Source organism: Anastrepha ludens, chromosome X (genome assembly GCF_028408465.1).
Source record: "Anastrepha ludens isolate Willacy chromosome X, idAnaLude1.1, whole genome shotgun sequence".
NCBI classification, from domain to species: Eukaryota; Metazoa; Arthropoda; class Insecta; order Diptera; family Tephritidae; genus Anastrepha; species Anastrepha ludens.
The window spans coordinates 24,055,193-24,076,825 of NC_071503.1; the positions used below are offsets into that span (position 1 = coordinate 24,055,193).

General features: G+C 39.6%; 1 protein-coding gene across 12 annotated transcripts in view; it reads left to right on the forward strand.

Annotated features, from left to right (window-relative positions):
- The window catches only part of LOC128869205 (serine/threonine-protein kinase WNK1), a 309,715-nt gene that overhangs the window by 76,517 nt on the left and 211,565 nt on the right, over positions 1 to 21,633 (forward strand). For all 12 annotated transcript variants that reach the window (XR_008455231.1, XR_008455232.1, XR_008455234.1 and 9 more), the window contains exons 2-3: positions 243 to 396; positions 2,828 to 3,025. Coding sequence is in view for 7 of the 12 variants with exons in the window: in XM_054111731.1 (XP_053967706.1) it covers positions 2,955 to 3,025 (71 nt within the window). In the remaining 5 variants the exon portion in view is untranslated. The remainder of the gene's footprint in view (positions 1 to 242; positions 397 to 2,827; positions 3,026 to 21,633) is intronic.

The window sequence follows — 21,633 nt, forward strand, 5'->3', positions numbered from 1 at the left end:
TATTGTAACTTGATATGCTACTTGTTTCAAAGTTATGGCATTTTATTTTAAATTGAATAACGATTTAACATTTTACCAAAAAGAATTATTAAATGCTTGGTTTTACATAATTTAATATATACATGTTGTATCAAATAATACACAATTGTCCAGATTTTCCGAAAAACAAAATTTAAAAAAGTAGCACTGATTTTGTAGTTCGAAGAGAGTGGTAATATTCCGCCTCCAATTTCTATTTCCAGATTTCTATGTTTTGTGGTATCTAAAAAGTAGCAAAATTGGCCAAACCCTTTGCGAATTTGTGCGGCATCGGGAAGTCGTACCACCGAATAATACACCAGAGGAAGGCACCATCAACAAAGATGGTGCTGTCTGTCCTGTTGCGCAGTCGCAAAGGTAAATTCTCCAGCATAAACTTGACAATAAATTCATGTGAATCTCTACTTGGTATTGATTTTTGTGGCGGCGAATTGCACCTGTATCGCAATTAGATTCTTCATACGCCTAAAAAGTGATAACAGAATTAAAAAGTACAGAACTATTAATTTTAATATATAACTGATAAATTCAAAATTTATATAGAGGCAAAATCTTGCCGTCAAAGATGTATTTTTATGTTATATATATATCAGGTAGATTGGTCTTTCCATAAAGCAGTTCAGAAACATGGTTTACGAATAACAGTTATAAATAAAATATTTTCTGTTAAAGTTGTCTAAAAAGTTTAGTAACACATTCAAATAAAGTTAAGCAACATTTTAACTTCAAATCAAATAATTTGGCCGATGATCTTATGCTGGATGTTTGAAGATTTTTTTATATGAGTGAAGAGTTGCATTATCAACACATAGGCATTTTGGGAAAGGAAAGAAGTAAACCATTCTTCCGCTTTTTTCTGAGGTTCCGCAATGTATTATTCGTGACCGAGTAGGTGTGATTCCATTCGATTTACGACTAGCGTGTGTTTTCTTTAATAAACAATCCAGCGAGATGAAAATGCGCCTCGTTCGAAAAGAGGATTTTTTGAGCAGCCGTCACTGCTCAAAGCCCATACAGAGAAGCGATATCGTAGTGGACATCCATTCGCTTTCAATTTCTGAGTTAAATGAAATAAGCTACTAAAGTAGATTACTAAAGCTAGCGTTGAGTTTCTAGTATCTATGCTGAGTTGATGTTCTTAGATTCATTCTTCAAAAATTTTTGAGTATAAGGTACGGTTCGTTCGTATTTTTGACCAACATTTTTTTTCGAAACTCGCTTTGTTTGGCGATGAAGCATCCGCTTCCGAAATATTGGGTTGGCAACTAACTATATAATTGCGGATTTTTTTTAGAAAATCAAAGGCAATTTTTTCATGGAACTAAATAACTTTATTCTGTAATGTATTGCCCATTTTGATCAATGACCTTTTGCCATCTTTCAAGCAGCATCATAATCCCACGTTCATAAAACTTCTGGTTTTTATTAGCAAAAAACTGAACGAGGTACGATTTGACATCATAATCATTATTGAAATTTTTACCTTTCAAGGAGTTTTGTAAAGATCGAAACAAAAAGGAATCAGATGGTGAAAGGTCAGGACTATATGGTGGATGTGGCAAAACATCCCAACCAAGCTCCAATAATTTTTGCCGAGTGGCCAAAGATGTGTGTGGCCTTGCTTGTCATGATGGAATACAATACTTTTTCGATTTGTCAATTCGGGCCGCTTCACTTGAACTGCATTGTTTAATTTCGTTAGTTTTTCAATGTAGACATCAGAATTGATCGTTCGTTTGGGTGGTAAGAGTTCAAAGTAGACAAGTCCTTTGTAATTCCACTAACCTGATAACAAAACCTTCTTTTGATGAATATCAGCTTTTGATGTTGTTTGAGTTGGTTCACCAGGCCCGCTGCATGATCTTTCCGCTTGATATTGTTGTAAACAACCTATTTTTCATCGCCAGTTATCAGTCGTTTTAAAAATTGATCATTTTCATAAGGTTTCTTTAGCAAATCGCAGCTTTTAATGCGTTGCGTTAAATGCGTTTCTTTCAGCTCGTGAGAAACCCATGTTTCTTTAGCAAATCGCAGCTGTTAATGCTTTGCGTTAAATGCGTTTCTTTCAGTCCGTGAGGAACCCATTTATTGAGTTTTTGAACATAGCCAAGTTGTTTTAAGTGATTTTCAATGCATGCATGTGATACATGAAGCTTCTCTGCAATCTGTCGATCCGAATCGATTATTGCTTTGATTAGGGCGTCATCAACTTCAACTGCACGACCAGAGCGTTTTTTATCTTTGAGTGAAAAATCACAAGAACAAAATTTGGCAAACCAATTTTGCCACTGCCGTTGTTTTAAGGCTTCGTCACCATAAACAGTATATAACTTTTTATGAGCTTGCGAAGCGGTTTTCCCTTTGCGAAAAAAAAACAAAATATGACAAAAATGTTCCTTTGATTTTCCATGTTTCAACGAACGCCAAATGAAACCGATCAAACAACTTTTTTTACTCATTGACAGCTGAGCTGACAACTATTTGTACTACGTCTGCAAACCTAAAAATTCAACTGAAGCCTTCTATGAGTGAAATCCGCAATTACTTAGTTGCCAACCCAATAAATTCTCAAACGCATTTTAGTCTTATCAAATGCGAGATATTCGAGTTTAAAGACATCTATATTAGTTTGTTACCGAACTTTTTAGACAACGCAATGTATGGAATCATATGTCAGTAGAGCAATTATTACTTAACTTATCTTGTTTCTTTTTATGCTCACCTTCTCCTTGCTTGTTCCACTGTGCTTTGAACTTGCTTCCAAATTTGGCACACATTTGTTTTGAAGGGCAACCATTTCGATAAACAAACATGTTTTATATGCTTATCGTTCATTGGGCTTGTAAAATTAAGTGGAATCATAAAAAATATCACCTCGACACGATTACAAAATCGAGATAATCATTGTGTGCGTAATGCTACGACGGCTATATCTAGATCATCAAAAACCGCAGTACCATCAACAAGAAAACTTGCGGGCTGACAGGTGTGCAATGCCCTAATAATTCTTATTACCAAGCATAGAAAGATAACAAATATTTTACGAAACAATTTTATTTAACTTATATATATTTAATAATACGTCTTGCTAGAGTGACAAATTAAGTTTACTGCTTAATCAGTTAAATTTTAAAAAGCAACTAATAATCATTAAGCAACTTTTTACCTTATTTCGCTTGGTAAAATTATTTTATTTTATATCTTATTGTGCATGAATCGGTATATATTTGTATATAGACATCCTATATTATAAAAATCAAATGTTTCTCTGAAAGTGTGTTCTCTGTAGACTTTAAATCTACTAAACCGATTGAGCCCAACTTTATAGCCCCTTGAACCTATTCTAACGGTTGAGGACGCAACATATTTGGAAAATTGTATATATGATACATACTCGAAGAAACATAAACAAACACTAAATACTTAATGATATGCCATGTTTTTTTTTTGTTTCTGCTGCATTGGTAGTTAATGGGCCAGGTAGTTACAAGTATTTAGTTCTTATTGTTCATTACATCGCACCAATAAAAAAAGCTTTTGCAATAATTCCGGGTTACCGTACGAATGAAAATAGTATACACATAAGTACGATGTGTTTATTATAACATAATTAGCACAACGGCAAACCAACAATAAATGGCTGAAATGTTTTTTATTAATGTAAGGAAAGTGTACATATCGCGCAGAAAAAGAAAATTGGTTATAGTTAAAACACTCCAGTAGCAGGCCGAAATTGCTCACACTAAGGATGGAAAGGTCAATAGTGAAGTAAATTGACGAAAAGCCCAAGTGTAGCCGCAGATTTCGAAGGCCGCCAAGGTGTGAAAGTAGGTCACGAAACAGTCCGAAGAGTTCTCAAAACTCAAATTTTCATCAAGAAGTACAAGAAAAAAGTCATTACTATCGCAAGGCAACGTTGACAATTGACTTTCTTTTGATCTAACTTACATTTCGCAGCCAGTGGAATATTGGGGTGAGTTTTTTTTTTTGTGATAAGACAAAAATCATTATATGTAATAACGATGGACCTAACTGAGTTTAGAGAAAGCCGCTAGCAGTATTAAAAATCAAGAAACTTATTCCCGGAAAGAAATTTGGGAAGCTAAGTGCAATTGTATTATATGAGGTTGTATTTGTAGCAAAGGGATGACAAAATAAATTATATTAGACATTTTGCGTGACAATTTGAAACGAAGTACGCAAAAATTTGTGCTCGCTGATCGAGAGAATCCAAACAAATTATTATTGAAATTATATCAAGATAATGATCCCACACACAAGTCTTACATATACAGGTCTTGGGTGCTATATAATTATTCAAAAGTGCTAAGTGCTTCTGCCCAAAGCCTAGATATCAACCCAAATGAAAATGTATGCATTTGAAAAACAAAGTGTTAAAAAGGTGTCTTACAAACAAAAACACGTTGATACGATGCATCAAAGAGGAATGGGAAAATATATATTACCACAAGAATATGACCTTAAAAAACTAATTTCGACAATGCCTAGGATATCGCAATCGATAATAGATGCTGCAGGTGGTCCCACCATATTTGGTTGTTGTTGTTGTAGCAGTAACTTTTCCCTGTCAGTGTAGTGTAGTCACCGGTCGTCTTCATCTAGCTCATCTAACGATAGGCCCAGGAAAACTGCTGTTTCGACAGGTTTGGTCCAGAGAGAGAGAGGTGTTAGATGAGTGGCTTTGATAGGTTTTGATCTTTAGTGGCAGTAGCGGTTGTGTGCGCTGAGAAGGAGAGTAAACTGTCGAAGGTAACTCTCAAGATTTTGGTTTTGTTAACAGTCGGAATTGGTGTGTCGTCCTCTTTTAACTTAAGTTGCAGTTTGACCTTCTTTGTCCAGGGGGTGAAGAGAGTCGCAGTGGACTTCGTTGGGTAAAATTGTATGTTCCTCGCAGTGAAGAAGCGAGAAAGGCATGCGAGGTAGTCGTTTACCTTGGTGCACAGACCATCAATGTCATTGCCCGACGCCATTATAATGCAGTCGTTGGCGTAGGAGACCAGGGAGACTACCTCTGGTGGCTGGGGGAGTTTCGAGATATGGAAGTTAAAAAGCAAGGGTGCAAGGACACCACCCTGCTGAACTCCTTGCTTTATTTTCCTCTGTTTTGAGACTCGAAATAGCATCGAGAAATAACGACCGCTCAGGTAGTTCACGGTCCACTTCTTCAGCCCTGGCGGGAGTATCGACTGTAAAATATCATCTAGTAGCGTGGCGTGGCTGACAGTGTCAAAAGCCTTTTTTAGTTCCAACACTACTAGGCAGGTCTATAGCAGGGGCGGTTTTGGTTGAGTCCGCGATTTATCTTAGTGTTAGTAACGGTGAGTGCCGTGGTGGTGCTATGCACTCTTCGGAAGCCATGCTGGTGTGAGGATGGGGTCAGATGTTTCGTAAAGAGTTGGTGTAGTAGGGCTTCAAGAGTCTTCACTATTGGTGAAAGGAGAGTTATCGGCCGATAAGAATCCCCCTGGTTGGCGGGTTTTCCAGGTTTCAGTAGTGGGACCACTCTCCCTAATTTTCACTTATCAGGAATAATGAGAGTGACCATAGACATATTGAAAGCCCTTGTGAAGTATTCTACTCCCAATGTACCCAGCTTTTTCAACATCAGCATGTTTAGTCCGTCAGGACCAATGGTTTTAGATGGTTTCAAATCGTTGATGGCCCCCTGAACCTCATCGCTCGAGAAGGGATGTAGGGCACTGTTGTACGTCAGTTTGTGCAGCCCCCTGGTTGCACTACGTTTGGATCTGTCAGCCGGAGCATGCAGAGTGATTCGCCGGCTAAAATAGCTCGCGCATCTTTTCGGATCCGACGAAGTACGACGTTGAAGGTGATATCCACCTTGTCGTTGTGCTTCGTCGGGTTTGACAGGGCCTTACGGTGGACCAGAGCTTGCTCACACCAGAGGTGAAGTTGCAGGACTTCAAGTGCTCTTCCCATTTGGTCCGTTTGAGTTGGGTTACCAGTTGCCGCATCTCCAACTCGAGATCCTTTATGTGAGGATCCCCGGGATCGGCTTAGCCTAGGTGATTACGCTCGTTTGCCAGAATAGCTGCTTCAGCTGGGAAATTATGACGTAAGTCCCGGATAATTCCAGCAGGTATGAAGCGAGCCGCGGTGTCTGTGATCACATTGCGGAATGCGTGTGCGCCTACACGAACATCGGTGGGAATGGGGAGAGCGGCGAAGATGTTCTCAGTAAATTCCCCGAATCTGGTCCAATTAGCTTTGTTAAAGTTAATGTATGACCGGTGATCCGCGGAAACAAAATCGGCAGGTTTCTCAATCGCGATGATAATGAGCAAATGCTCTGATGCAAGGGATAGCATAGGTCGCCAGGCTATGCTATTTATCAGGCCGGCGCTAGCAATTGTGATGTCAGGCGAGCTGCTACAATTGCCCACTACATTGGTGGAGGCGTCGTCGTTAACTGTGCTGAATGTCGAATCGTCTATCTGCTCTGCCAATTGATGTCCCGTACGATGGTTCGGTAGGCTTGAATGCCAAAAATCGTGATGTGCGCATTGAAGTCTCCTACTTTTAATCGGTTTTCACCTCGGATGGGCGCACCTATATCAGGGTGATATCCTGTCGGGCAGCAGGTGACAGGGGGTATATATATTTTGAAAATTTCGAGCTCGGCATCTGACCGGACAGCTATACCTTGACATTGTAAGTTGCTGTCCCTACGGTCAATGCTGTTACAAAGTTCCACCGAATACTTCTGAAGCGTAAAAACGAAATATAGACAACCGGCTTTGATTACAGAATTTATTCAAGTGAAGTCTTAGTTCGAACAATTGTTGTGTGAAGTCTTTGCGAAAGGTAAATAAGGAGAGAATGATAAATGAGAGAGAATTAAATATGCGTTTGGATTGCAGAGTTGCCAAATCGACATTATGCGACATATTCCAGCTCAATAAAATGTATTCACACTTATTTCAATAAAGAAACTTTAAATTACCAAACTTCAAAAATTCAATTAAAAAATCAAGCAAATTTCAACTTTAACAAGTAGCACGCCTTTATGTGCTTCTCTTTAGACAAAATCTTCGTAAAAATATCAGCTGCATTTTCTTCTGAGCTCACATAGTCGGCTTCAATTGATCCGTCGTTAAACTTGTCCCGAATGTAGTAGTACTTGATGTCAATATGCTTGCTTCTAGTTTGGACCTGCGCATTTTTGACCATTGACAACGCGCCTTGATTGTCACACAAGATTTTCGTCGGAGTAGCTACATATTCTTCAAAACCCATTTCACGCAATAAGCTACGCATGAATACGATTTTTTTGACACCTTGGTTAGCCGCCACATTATCAGGTTCCATAGTACTCAGTGCGACAATTGCCTGTTTTTTAGACTCCCAGGCCACAATACCTGCAGCCATAAAAATTGCGAAGCCAGAGTACGATTTTCGGTCAATAGGATCAAAACCCCAATCAGAATCTGTAAAAATAAGAAATTCGTCCTGATTACGACTAAAAGAGGTTATACCTTTCGACGTTCCCCTCAGGTATCTCAATACATGTTTAGCGGTTTGAAAGTGATTTTGATGAGGATGCGAGTTGAACTGTGAAAGTCTTGAAACTGCATGTGCGATGTCCGGCCGTGAGATGATTGCCAGATACATGAGCCCACCGATTAGACTTTGATACTCTTGAACTGCGAGCCCATCACAATCGCCTTCACATTTTTGCAGATTTGTACCACTTGGCCATGGCGTAGATCCCAATTTACATTCGTTCATGTTCCAGCGTTTCAGTAGTTCCAGTGGATACTTGGCTTGATGAATCCGAATGGCACCTCGCAATCCGTCTCGCTCAATCTCCATTCCAAGATAAAGTGATATCGGGCCACGATTTTCTGCTTCCACATGCTCATTCAACTGCTCGATAGTCCGCTTCATCTCGTTTTCCGATGATGTTGCTATTATCATGTCGTCTACATATAACCCGATGAAACCTACGTTCCCACCTTGACGCTTAACGTACACACAGCTATCAAAACGACATCTGCTAAAACCCATTAATTCGAGAACTTCTGTTGCCTTTCTGTTCCGCTCTCGGCCTGCTTGTTTTAGACCATACAGAGCTTTTTTGAGTTTACAAACTTTATCGCGATTATCGACGTCATCATATCCAGGTGATTGCCGCATATATACTTCTTCGATCAAATTACCATTCAGATACGCCGATACGATGTCCACATGGTTAACTAAGAGCTGATGTTTTGCTGCCAGTGCGAGCAGTAAGCGAATGGTCGAATAACGCACCACGGGGGCAAACGTTTCTGAGTAGTCAACATTATATTTTTCAGAGCACCCCGCGCAACCAATCTTGCTTTAAATTTTTCCACTGATCCATCTGGTTTCTTTTTAATCGTAAATACCCATCTTGATCCTATAATATTTTGGTTTTCCGGCTTACTCACGAGTGACCACGTTTTCTTTTTGATCAAAGAATTGTATTCCGCGGCCATAGCTTTCGTCCAGTTTTCTGCATCTTCAAATTGCAATGCCTCTTCTACGGTTTGTGGATTTCCCGTGTACAAATTTAATTTTTGCTGCTTTGCACGATTTCGTGTTTGACGCCTTGCAGGTTCAGCCTCACTTTTCATTATTTCCGAATCCTTTCTGTATTCAGCATTTGATTCACTTATTTCCGTTCCGACTTGGTCCTCTCTTCTGTTTCCCGTATCCGATTCGCTGCTTGCCGTTTCAAACTGCTCCTCTACGTCAACGCTATTAATCATGTCAGTCGTATTATCTGGGTATGGAATCGCAACACAGAACGATTCAGATTCCTCCAGAGATTGTTCCTTGTCAAGTTTATCGAACGATTTTTCGAAGAAAGTAACGTCTCTTGCTTTAATTATTTGACGTTTTGCTGGATCGTAGAGTCTATATCCCTTTGTTGATGTCTCGTAGCCAACAAGTTTGCATTTCGACCCCTTTGGATAAAATTTTTCGCTGCTCCTATTTTTGTTTAGCACAATCGCGTCACACCCAAACACACGGAGATGAAACACCGAAGGCTTCCTTCCAAACCATCGCTCAAACGGATTTGTATCTTTTAACACTCTCGTTGGTGACCTGTTCCGCAGATATGCAGCCGTGTTCACCGCTTCTGCCCACAGATATTGAGGTAAGCCAGAACTCTGCAACAAACATCTCGCCATTTCGATGAGAGTCCTGTTCACCCTTTCCGCTACACCATTCTGTTGAGGGCAATAGTTTACCGTAGTTTGATGCTGTATGCCTCTTTGTTTAAAATACAACGTAAATTTCGAATTCACATATTCCTTGCCGTTATCAGTTCTGACTGTTTTTATTTGATCGGCCCGTCATATTTTCCGCTAATGCCGCGAACGTTTTGAAGCTTCAAAAGCTTCTGATTTCAAAAAATAAACCGAAACGAATTGAGAGAAATCATCAATAAATGTTATTAAATATAACGAACCGCCAAGTGATTTAGTAGTAAATGGCCCGCACAAATCACTGTGTATTACTTCAAGTGGCTCTTTTGTTTTTATTTGTGCATAATTTTTGTATGGTTTTGAAAGAATTTTACACAAAGCACACGTAACGCACCCTATTCTTTCTGGCATTTTATTATTTAGCCCGATGACCATATTTTTGTCAGATAATTTATTAAAGTCATTTGTATTTAAATGTCCATAACGCGAATGCCATTTTTTCCACTCATTTTCCGAGCACGCAGATTTACAATGCTGCACTTTTAAGTTTTTCGCAAAATTTACTATAAAAATGTCATCGTTTTCACGAGCCTCAAACAGGTGTTCATTGTTTTTGTTTCTTACAATCGCGCCGTCTTTTGAAAACATAACCAAATTACCTGATTTTAATACTTTACTCATTGATAGAAAATTACACTCCAAGTCAGGGACATATAACACGTTCAAAAGAGTAATTTTTGCAGTTTTCGTATTCATTTCTATCGTTCCTTTTCCCTCCGAGTATACGCTGTCACCCGAAGCGAGTACAATTTTTTGTTTCCAGCTATCAATATGTTCGAACATATCTTTCTTTGGACACATATGCGCTAAATGCCGACCCCGCCATTTGAGTCGTCGTCGTTGCCGATTGAGGGCGTTGAGGACACTGTGATCGTATGTGCTCTTTTTGATGACACCTATAACATTCGACGCTGCTGTTATTAGTGTTATTGCTCTTGTTGTTGCCTCGAAAAATTCCATTCGATTTTCTGCCATCTCCTTTGTTCTGCTTAAATCGATTGCTGTTGTTGTTGTTTTGATTTCGTGAGAATTCGCCGTTTGATGTTTTTGCCCATAAAAGCCGTTCGTCGCTAACATCGCCTTTCACACTCTGCCGCCTATGTTCTTCGAGAATTTTCGATACGAGCTGATCTAGGTTAGGTAACTGGTCTCGACTTTCAACTGCGACCATGAAGCTCTCCATCTCATCCGGCAACGCGCACAACAACAATACTGCTAAAAAATCCTCATTTAACTCTATTCCTGTAGTTTTTAAATCGTCGATTATATTCCGAAATTCACCGATTTGCACAGAAATTGTTTCTATTGGCTTGATTTTAAAACGTACGAGTTGTTTGAACAGATTAACCTTTCGGCACGCGGTATTTGCCTTATATAAATTGCTTAAAGTGTCCCAAGCGCCTTTCGCCTTGCTACAGTTTTTAATATTAATAAGTTCGCTAGCACGCGCACTCAAATTTATTGTTGCCAATGCCTTTTGATCCGCGACGATCCAGGCTGCTTTTTGTGTAGCATCTTCCGGGCACTTGCTCGCAATAGTATTCCACAAATCTAATGTAGTTAATAAGCTCCGAGCTTGCACCGACCAAGTCGAGTAATTATCACTGCTCAAGTTTTCAGTATTTGCGACCGAAAACATTTTTTTATTTATTTTAATATTAATTCCGACCCGAATAAATCCTCTTATATATTAAGTATCCTGGGCTATGTCTGGGCCTATAACGTATGTTACAAAGTTCCACCGAATACTTCTGAAGCGTAAAATCGAAATATAGACAACCGGCTTTGATTACAGAATTTATTCAAGTGAAGTCTTAGTTCTAACAATTATTGTGTGAAGTCCTTGCGAAAGGTAAATAAGGAGAGAATGAAAAATGAGAGAGAATTAAATATGCGTTTGGATTGCAGAGTTGCCAAATCGACATTATGCAACAAATGATACTGCACTGTATGGTGGACTATGAACTCTAGGCCTCCACCGTTGTCCCACTTGTGATCCTTTCTGTGTACGTTGTAGCCATTCTTGGGATCAGGATGGAGCTAGCGTGCAGTTTTGTCTCTTAGACCGCAGCTATCTTAATTCTATGACGGCTCATTAAGTCGAATATCTCGTCTATCTTGCTCATGAGTCCGTTTGAGTTGGGGAGTAGAGTGAGGAAGCGTGGGGTTGTCTCCGTTAGTCCTGCTGTGCGTTCCGCAATAGACGGGCTGCAGAACTCTGCAGCAACTTAACTGTTGTCAGGTTCCGAGGAACTCTGGCCTGACACACGGAACACTCTGTACGGGAGACCAAGAGCTGCTGGTGTGTCCCCGCACTGGGATTGGAGCAGGAGGGATGTGAGTGGATGAGGGAGCTGTTTGCACCTGTAGGCTTCTGACCGTTAAGGTTTGGATTGTGGCGGCAGTTTGAAGTGCCAGCACATTAGACGATATAACCGTTGAGGCAAGGGCCGCCTGGTGGCGGGAGCATCACGTGGCCACATACCTTTTGGACCACTCCCTGTGCGTCTTAAGACCTGAACAGATCTTAAGATTACACCACCCGTTGCACTTGTTGCATCTAACCGAGGTGGAGTTCGGGTGGAGCCGTTTATGGCATACACAGCAATACAATACTTCTGGTCCAGGGTTGAGTTCGATACCAGCACTGAAGAGAAGTATTTGGAGTAAACATACAGCGAGGGATTGCTCCTGTGACGATAGATTGGGGGTAGGATACGATACACTAGGCAGGGCTAGTTTACTGGGGCGGCAAACCTTTGTAGGGAAAAACCCGAGTCATTCCGGTAACGTAGAACCGGCTGCCATATTTGGTCTTTTATTTTGTTGAATAATAAAATAGGTTGGTTTTGTTATAAAAATAAATCTCAAGTCTTTTAATATGGAAAGATGTGTGAGACAAACTATATAAATAATTGTTTGACAAAAAGTCGAGAATTTTCAAAAATTGTATGTAGAGTTACGAGATCTGAAATTGAATTGTTTTTACTATCCGAGTCACATTTGGAAAGTTTATATAATATAATAATATTATATATTGATTACGGATAATGTTTTACTTTACATAGTTCACTCACGTACATAAAACGGCACACAGAGCGAGGAAACAAAGTACTAGGTTGTTTAATAAGTTCTTCGGTTCGACCAACCAAAATTTTTGTTGTTATGTTGGTAAACTCTTCATATGAACGTATGATACGTTTCATTTCAATCTGTCAATTCATTTTTGAGTCTATCACCGTGATCCTAAATCAAAACAAAAGGCCAAAACAAGTGTCCCGAAATCGGCAAAAAAGGTGTTAGCATCAATTTTTTGGGGATGCGAAAAAAGTTTTGTTTGTGGATTACTTGCGAACTGGTACAACAATATATTCTGAATATATTGTAACCTCTTAGACCAGCTGAAGAAAAAATTTCGTAAAAAAAAATACAGTTTGCAAAAGAAAAAACTCTTTATCATCAGAGCAATGCATCTGTGACACGAGCCTTTTGACAATGGCTACAATCCTTGAATTAAAGTTGTTGGGGCATCCACCGTGTTCACCAGATTATATAGATTCTTCACAATCGAATGGCATTATCCACCGCGGGTGTATCGTTGTTGTATCACATTGATAAACTCTGATTGTGAAACCATACATTCGTATGAGCTGCTGCGGGGTTCGGAACAGAGAGTCGGTGGTATTATTACATGAAGAAGTACTTAATTACCACATAATTAAATTTCTTCTTTTTCACATTGAGATGCCTTTTTTCAGGTAAATTTTTTTATTTTCAAAAAAGAAATAATTTTATTTTATATGTTTATAATGTGGCTGAAAGGTATTTGAATTAAGTATTTTCTAAGTTTTTATAATCATAAACCAATTGGCATCACCTAACCAACGAAAGAAAGGCAATACGAAGTAGGATGAAAAAGAATATGATACTTCGTTAAATGTACCATTATAAAGAAGAAGAAGCGATAACTGAGAATAGATTCTTTTTTTTTTTTTTTATGCGCGTTGTTTGTTCAATTGTCAAGTCATTTAAAATATTAAAAAACAAAAATTTACAAATTTAATAATAAAATCAATCGAAGAGTTTGAAAATAATTACATCAGGTGTGGGGTCGAAACATGTCGCGAAATAATAGAAATTAATTAATTCATCCATCAATGCTATCAATGAAGGAAATTGCGGCTCAAGCCAATTCGCGTGCAGAGGAAGTAGTAAGAGCTGTAATTGAAGGTTTGCGGGACAACACAGCTTACGCTTTAGTGCGTAAGTCCGATATAGTAGCAAATACCACGTTATTAAATAATGCAAACAAGCCGAAACTAGGCGGGTGAACGTTATCATCAAGGAAGCAGACGCCTGCGGTGGATTATACCTAGTTGAGCCGTATCAAACTGTAAGTATTGCCTTTTATAAGTGGAACCTTAAAGAAGGATTTGAAAATTGTGTCATTCATTAATCTCAAAACTTATGGAAAAATTTTACTAAATAACTAAAGTAAAACTTTATCTCTTTTAATTGTTTCTAATAATATTTTATCGAAACCTCTTTTATTAGGAAGATACTTGTTTATGTTTATGTGAAATCGTAACGAAATCGATAAGTCTGATTGTGACTTATGCAATACCACTTCAAATGAAAACTTTATTCAGGTTCCGCAACTTTTTACGGTGGTATTATTCTGCGAATTCCGGACGTGTTATTAGAAAAATGGATTGTCTTCCGAAAATTGGTCGTTGTGTCGTTCAAGGTGCTAGTGTCAAAGATGAAAATATTGAAGAGTACATGGATAGGTTAAGTTGCCTACCAATTAGTGATAGTTGTATGACTTATAAGGTAAGGGTGGATGGTGAGAATTTGAACGGTTTGGAAAATAAATGAATGTCGACGCTATTCGCGATGATAATGCTTGTGACTACGACATCAATTGTTTATTGACGAAAAGCGCTATCGCTGCTATTAGAACAACAATATAATATAATTAACGGACCAGCCTATATTTTCCCATCCGCGAAGATTATCATATAGAGATAAGAATGTGGTACAAAAGATTTTGGTGGATTTTTATATGAAGCAATTATTGAATATAGTGTACTCTATGATGCTATTTGGACTTAAGAATACTCCATCAGTGTTCCAGCATTTCATTACGTTTATTTTGAAAGGTTTTATTGACAAAGGTCTACTGTTAGTGTCTATGGATGCCATACTAATAGTTACTGCTAAATTATGCGAGCATTTGTCGTTATTGAAACTGGTTATACAGAAAATCGCTAAATACGGGGTTCAGCTAAAACTGTCGTAAGTGTACATTCGTTCATAGTAATATTGAATATTTGGGGTATGAAGTTATTCTTCCCTCTTTTGGTTAAACAACACGAGATTCATAAAAAGCTTTGTAAAATGCCATATTTCCTATTCAGTGGCAGTGCTTCTTTTGTGAGTTGTTGCCAGCATAATTTGAAATAGATTTAATTCGGCACCCACGACAGTTTGCAGTTTTTCAGCCTGAAGTCTTGCTGCCGTCAGAATAATTGCGTTTATAAGAACGTTTAATATAGCGTTTTTCAGTAGGTGCGCTTCAACTTTTTTCCGATAGGGAGGGCGAACGACGCAATATTTTTTATTTTTCGCTTGTCATTTGTAAACTTCATTTGTATGCATTTCATCATGGAACGCTACACACTTGAGCAACGCTTGCAAATCATTGAATTTTATTATAAAAATGCGTGTTCTGTTAAGAAAGTTTAAAGTCGAAAAATCATCTTCAGTGATGAAGCTCACTTTTGGCTCAATGGCTTTGTCAACAAGCAAAATATGCGTTACTGGGCAGAAAGCAATCCACACGTGATTCATGAGGCGCCGTTGCATCCCGAAAAAATCACTGTTTGGTGCGGTTTACATGCCGGCGGCGTAATTGGCCCATATTTTTTCGTTGACGAGAGCGATCGCCACGTTACTGTGAATGGAAATCGATACCGCGACATGATAAACGATTATTTTTGGCCGCAATTGAATGGTATGGACTTAGACGACATGTGGTTTCAACAGGACGGGGCCACAAGCCACACAGCACACGCTACAATTGATTTGTTGAAGAGTAAGTTCGATGAGCGTATTATTTCCAGAAATGGACCGGTCGAATGGCCGCCGCGCTCGTGTGATTTGACGCCTCTAGACTATTTTCTTTGGGGTTATGTGAAGTCATTGGTCTACAGTAACAAGCCGGCGACGATTTGTGAGCTCAGAGCTAATATTGAACGCGAAATTGCTGTAGTTTCGGCCGATTTATGCAAAAGAGTGGTCGAAAATTGGGTTCAACGATTGGACTTCGTAAAACGTGCACGCGGTGGTCATGCAAAAGAAATCGAATTTTATACTTAAATGTATATTATATGGTCAAACTCTATAATAAAAAAAAAATTAGTTAAAAAAGTCAAACCGTTTGTGTTTTATTCAAAAAAAAAAGTTGAAGCGCTCTTACTGAAAAACGCTTTATTTGACAAATTGCACCTGATGCCGCCAACTTACAATTTATTGCAATAAAATTTAATTGTCAAAAAGTATTATAAAAATTCTGTTTAAAAAGTTTGAAATTTTGCAGACTTTTTATAACTTTGATACAAAGTTTAAAAAAATATGGTTTTTGTTGTAAAGGGTTTTTCAATAAGGGCGGGTAGATGTTGAAATGGTATAAAATGGCGTTTGCTGTGTGGCACGTAGCGCCGTCCTGCTGTAACCACATGTCGTCTAGGTCCATATGGTTCAATATGGGCCGTAAGAAATTGGAAGGGCCACCACGTCTACCGAAAAATGGGCGCAATGCGCGCAACATTTGCGTTAATGAACACTCATTTTGATAATAAAGTTTTATTATTTGAACGTGCTGTTCAATCGTGTAACTCGCCATGATGATTTGGCATAAACAATTTAATAATAAACAAAAGTTTTGACAGATGTCACCAAAACAAAATGGCTTCCACAGGGCGCCAAAATCGACCCGCGACAATTAAAAAACTTTTGCGTTAATGAACACTCATTTTGATAATAAAGTTTTTTATCATTTGAACGTGCTGTTCAATCGTGTAACTTGCCATGATAATTTGGCATAAACAACTGAATAATAAACGAAAGATTCGACAGATGTCACCAAAACAAAATGGCTGCCACAGGGCGCCAAAATCGACCCGCGCCAATTGAAAAACACTTTATAATGAGTTGAACTATTATAAAAATGAGTAGCCACTAAATAAACGAAACTAAACTAGTCAAAAAGTCGCACACCTATTTGATTGCCTATGAATGCATATAGATATAGATAATACATATTTCTGCCACAAAAAAACTTCTGAAAAAGACACATTTACCGTTCGGAGTCGGCTTAAAACTGTAGGTCCCTCCACTTCAGGAACAACATCAAGACGCGCAGCACAAGTAAGAGGAAAATTCAGCCAAACACGCCAATTATACATACAATATATATCAAAGAATTTTAAATTAATAATAATCTAAAGATCACCGCATACAATCTATCTTTAAAGTAATGCACGGTATAATGTATAACATAATGGTATTTTTATTATATATCAATATCTTAATATAATGTTTCCATGTTATATCTTTACTTGCGACTTTGAACTAATTGAAATAAAAAGCTAGTAGACCAAGCAACATTCGGCAAATTAAACTCCACAAAACCTCTAAGCGCTAAGCAAATATTAGTAAAAATCATAATTACTGTTAGGCGGGATGTATAAGATAAGTAAATATAAAAACCCACAGCGAGATGATCCCTTTACCTAAATACACAGTTGATCAAGATGGGCTCCTCATTTAAGAGCGAATTGTGGAAAGCTTGTAGCCTACGGTGCATTGCAATGAGAACTCTACCCCTAAAAGCAATCAGTACTTTCAACATTTCTGTATTTTCGAAATACATTACGAAAATTCGACTAGAAGTCATCGAAAAAATTAGTGCTCAGCCAGGTCTCAACAAAAATTATGACATCAAATCGAAATGAGCGCTAGAAGTGCAAAAAGTATCCGACTTAGTACGAATGCCGCCCATATTTTGAAAATAAATCTTTAACTGCTTTAGTGATGTACTAGTACTACCAAATGTGACTATATTTTCCAGTTTCTGGAAGATCGTCCCTTTGAAAAAATTTAATAGGGTCAACCTTGACGTCAGTAGGCTAGTGAATTTTAAACCATCTTTTCGAATTTAGTAGAACTGGTACATTTTTCGACTACAACAGTGTTATCGAAGTTCTATAAATCAGCTTCAGAGATTCCATCGTGTTTATATCTTGAAAATTTGTGCTACAGTCAATTCTTTGATTCAAATCTTGTTAACGTCTTTCGGAAAGACAGGGATGCTAATAAAATAGGCTGCTTTCATGGTGAGGGTGTTTCAAAAGCAGTACAATGCAAGTTTTAGTCTTGCCCGAGCTCTGCGTTTGTGTCAACGACTCCACGTCTAATGGATCCTTGTATATGATAGTTTTTATATGCAACTTATTTCGCTTAACTTAGCTCATTTGATTTGTATAAAGGTTAGGTTAGGTTAGCCTGGTTGGCAATAAGCCGCGCATAGACCTTTTGGTCCCTAGCGATACCAGATGGAGACCGACCTCTATGAATACCTGAAGTAGACATCATGTAGGATGTCAGCGCTTTTGGCGAATCTAAGTAGGGCTGGGAGCTCCGCTTTTGAGACGTCTTCCAGATCCTCCAACAGTGGGGCTCCCAGGCATTTTAGTCGCGTTTTTAATAATGCCGGACAAGCGCACAGAAGGTGTTCTAAAGTCTCCTCGACATCCTCTCTGCATTTCCTGCATTTGTCCGTGTTAGCAATCCTTATCTTGTACGCATATGCAGCCAATAGATTGTGGCCTGTTAGCATACCTATGATAGTTCTGCATTCCTTTCGCGAGAGCGTAAGTACGAATGGAGGCAGTTTTTTGTCGTTTGTTCTACACATGACTTTTGCTGTTTTGCATGTGGTCAAGTTAGTCCACCTAGCTTCCACTTGCCTTTTCATGTGGTCATCCATTTCGTTGTATATTGTGTTTAGCGGATTTGGTATGTCGTTCTCTTGTTCAAATGGTAGCCTCACAGCTATTTTGCTATCTCATCTACTATTTCGTTCCCCATAATGCCTTTGTGACCAGGTACCCAGTAGATATGCAGCCTATTGTTTGCGGCTAGCCTTTCTATGCCCTCCCTGCTCCGTCGAACATTTTTGGACTTAATATAATATGAGCTTATTGCAGCTTGACTGTCCACGTATATATTAATTGTTGAGTTCTTACTTGTTCTAGAGTAGGCTATCTTCGCGGCCTTCCCCACAGCAAAAATTTCCGCTTGGAAAATACTGCTGTGGTCTGGCAGCTTGATAGGCTGCCTTATTCCTAGTTTTGAGCAGTAAATACCCGCTCCCACTCCGTCTGGAGTTTTCGAGCCGTCTGTATAGATGTGAAAAGTTCTATGGCCAGGCTTCATGCCTTTGTGCCATCCCTCCTCTTCAATTGTAGTGCGAAACCTTCTCTCCCAATTAAAGTACGGAGTCATATAGTCCGTGCCACCTGAGCTCCACTTTCCTATTGAGCTGTGACCGAAGGTTCTGCAGGTGAATACCCCCGCAGCCATTAGCCTCCTCGCGGATTTCGCTGCCAGGTTTTCCGCCATGAGGTCAATAGGTGGCATGCTGAGTATCTTTTCCAGCGCCGCCGTTGGAGTGGTCTTCATCGCTCCTGTTATGCACAGACCAGCGAGGCGTTGAATCCTTTCTAACGGCATTAAGTATGCCAGTTTTTTTGTCGCAGTCCACCATACTAAGGTTCCATACAGCAATATCGGTCTGACTACTGCTGTGTAGCACCAATGCATCAGAGAGGGTGATAGACCCCAAGTAACGCCCAGCATTCTTTTACATGCGTACAATGCATTACTGGCCTTCTTCACCCTCTCCTCAACGTTGTGCTTCCACAGCAATTTGCTGTCCAGTTTTACTCCGAGGTACCTCGCATAGTCTTTGAGAAGTAGTTCGTTGTTGCCTAGCTTCGGTAGGTTCCACGCCGGAACTTTGTACTTCCTGGTAAAAAGTACCATGCCCGTTTTTCCGGCGTTTATCCCTAGCCCTGCGCGAGATGCCCATTGGTGTATCGTTTTGAGAGTGTGGTTCATCACATTACTGACGGTGTCCAGGTACTTTCCCGTAACTACTATAGCTATGTCACTAGTTTAGGTGCCCCTCCGTCAAGTTTCTTAAGAATTTCATTTGCTACAAGTAACCATAATAGTGGTGATAGTAACCCACCTTGCGGAGTACCTCTGTGTGCATATTTGGTGACGCTCGCATCGTTCCACTCCGCTTTTATCTTTCTGCTAGCTAATAGCTGCCTTATCCATAGATAAACCGCGGGTTGCACATTAAGTGACTCTATGCTATTTAAAATAGCATCTTTTGTCACGTTGTTAAAGGCTCCTGATATATCTAGAAATACTCCTAGAGCATACTCCTTATATTCTAACGCCTTTTCTATGTTTAGTATAAGTGAGTGAAGTGCAGTTCCAGTGAATCTGCCTTTAGTGTAAGCATGCTGCGCCTTGGATAATTCGTCCGGCGCAATTGTGTCTCTAATGTATGTATCTAGAATCTTCTCTAACGTTTTCAGGAGAAATGAGGTCAGACTAATGGGCCTGTATTCCTTTGAGTATAGAGGGTTGCTTTTTCCCGCTTTTGGAATAAACACAACTCTCGCTTCTCTCCACAATACAGGAACGTAGCTGAACCTCAGGCATCCCCTGAATATCGTTCTTAACCATGGTATCACAAGATGGCTTGCCTTTTGGAGCATGGCTGGGAAGATTCCATCCAGTCCTGGCGATTTATATGGGTCGAAACTTTGTATAGCCCATTCTATTTTGTTGTTTGTAATTATGTTCGTCGGGATTTCGTGCACAATATCTCCTCTAGGTTCGAGATCTGCAGTGTCCGCACACCCTGGAAAGTGTGTACTGACTAGGTCTTCTAGAGAGTCCTCACAGCTGTCAGCCCACTCCCCGTTAGTTTTTCGTATTGTTCTTGGCATAGACGGATTCTTGGATAACAGTTTCCTAGGTCTAGCCACATCGTTAGTGTCTTCCATACTGCTACAGAAGTCTTTCCAAGATTCTCTCTTGGCTTTACGTATCTCTTTCTTGTATACTTTTAGCAGATCCTTATACTCTTTCCAACAGAACTCATCGTCAGCCACTTTGGCTAACCTATGGAATTCATGTACTCTACACCTTTGTGCTCCTAATTCCCTGTTCCACCAAGGAGGCTTCACCTTGCGTCTATTACGTGTTGGAAGGCAGGATCTTTTAAAGGCTTTGACAAGAGTAGTTGTAAACAAGCGCGATGTTTGACTTGTATTTCAGGGGTATTATTGGTGTTTTTGATAGTATATCCCTATACAAGTCCCAGTTCGTATTCTTAGGATTTCTAAAGGATGTAAGCTTGTTTTTTGAGCGGAATATCACCTGAAAGCTTATGTATCTGTGATCAGAGAATGAGGGCCTACTCAATACTTCCTATTCCCATAACATGCCTGCTTGTGTAGAGTGTTAAATCGAATACATTCTTCGAGGTTGGTCCCACATATGTTGGTTCCTCACCTCTATTAGCTATTTCTAGACTACTCTGAAGAATATAGGTAAATAGTGACTCACCTCGGTCGTTTATGGCTGCACTTCCCCAGACCGTGTGATGTGCGTTTGCGTCCGTTCCTACCACCAGAGCATGCTTCTTTCGGGCAGCTGTTTCTACCAGCTTCCGAAGTTCCGTCTGTGGTGCTTCCTCATCATGTGGCATATAGCAGGACCCAAAGAGTAGCGTCTCATCCTTGCAGCCCTCCAGCGCCACCACTGTCAGATCGTCTGAAGAGAGATTATTATCAATATAAGAACATATACTTTTTTTGACCATTATCGCTGTTCTTACCTTATTTTTTACAATCGGGATGTATGTGTTGTAGTTTTGTGACTTTAGACCGGAGACTATGTTGCCCGATGCTACCCATGGTTCCTGGACTAGAGCCACATCGTAGCCGACTCCCTCTATGTTGAGCAGGAGCTCGGCTGAGGCGTTCCTACTTTTGTGGAGGTTTATCTGAAGGACTTTCAGCATCTGGCCTCAGTACCTTCTCGGGGTTGGATACTACCTCCAAGTCGCCCTTCTCCACTTCTTGTATATTGAGGGAGGCTTCCAGGATCTCTTCTATGCCGAGATCCTTTTCCACCTCCCCCGCAGCGAGCGTGTTGTGGTTGTCGT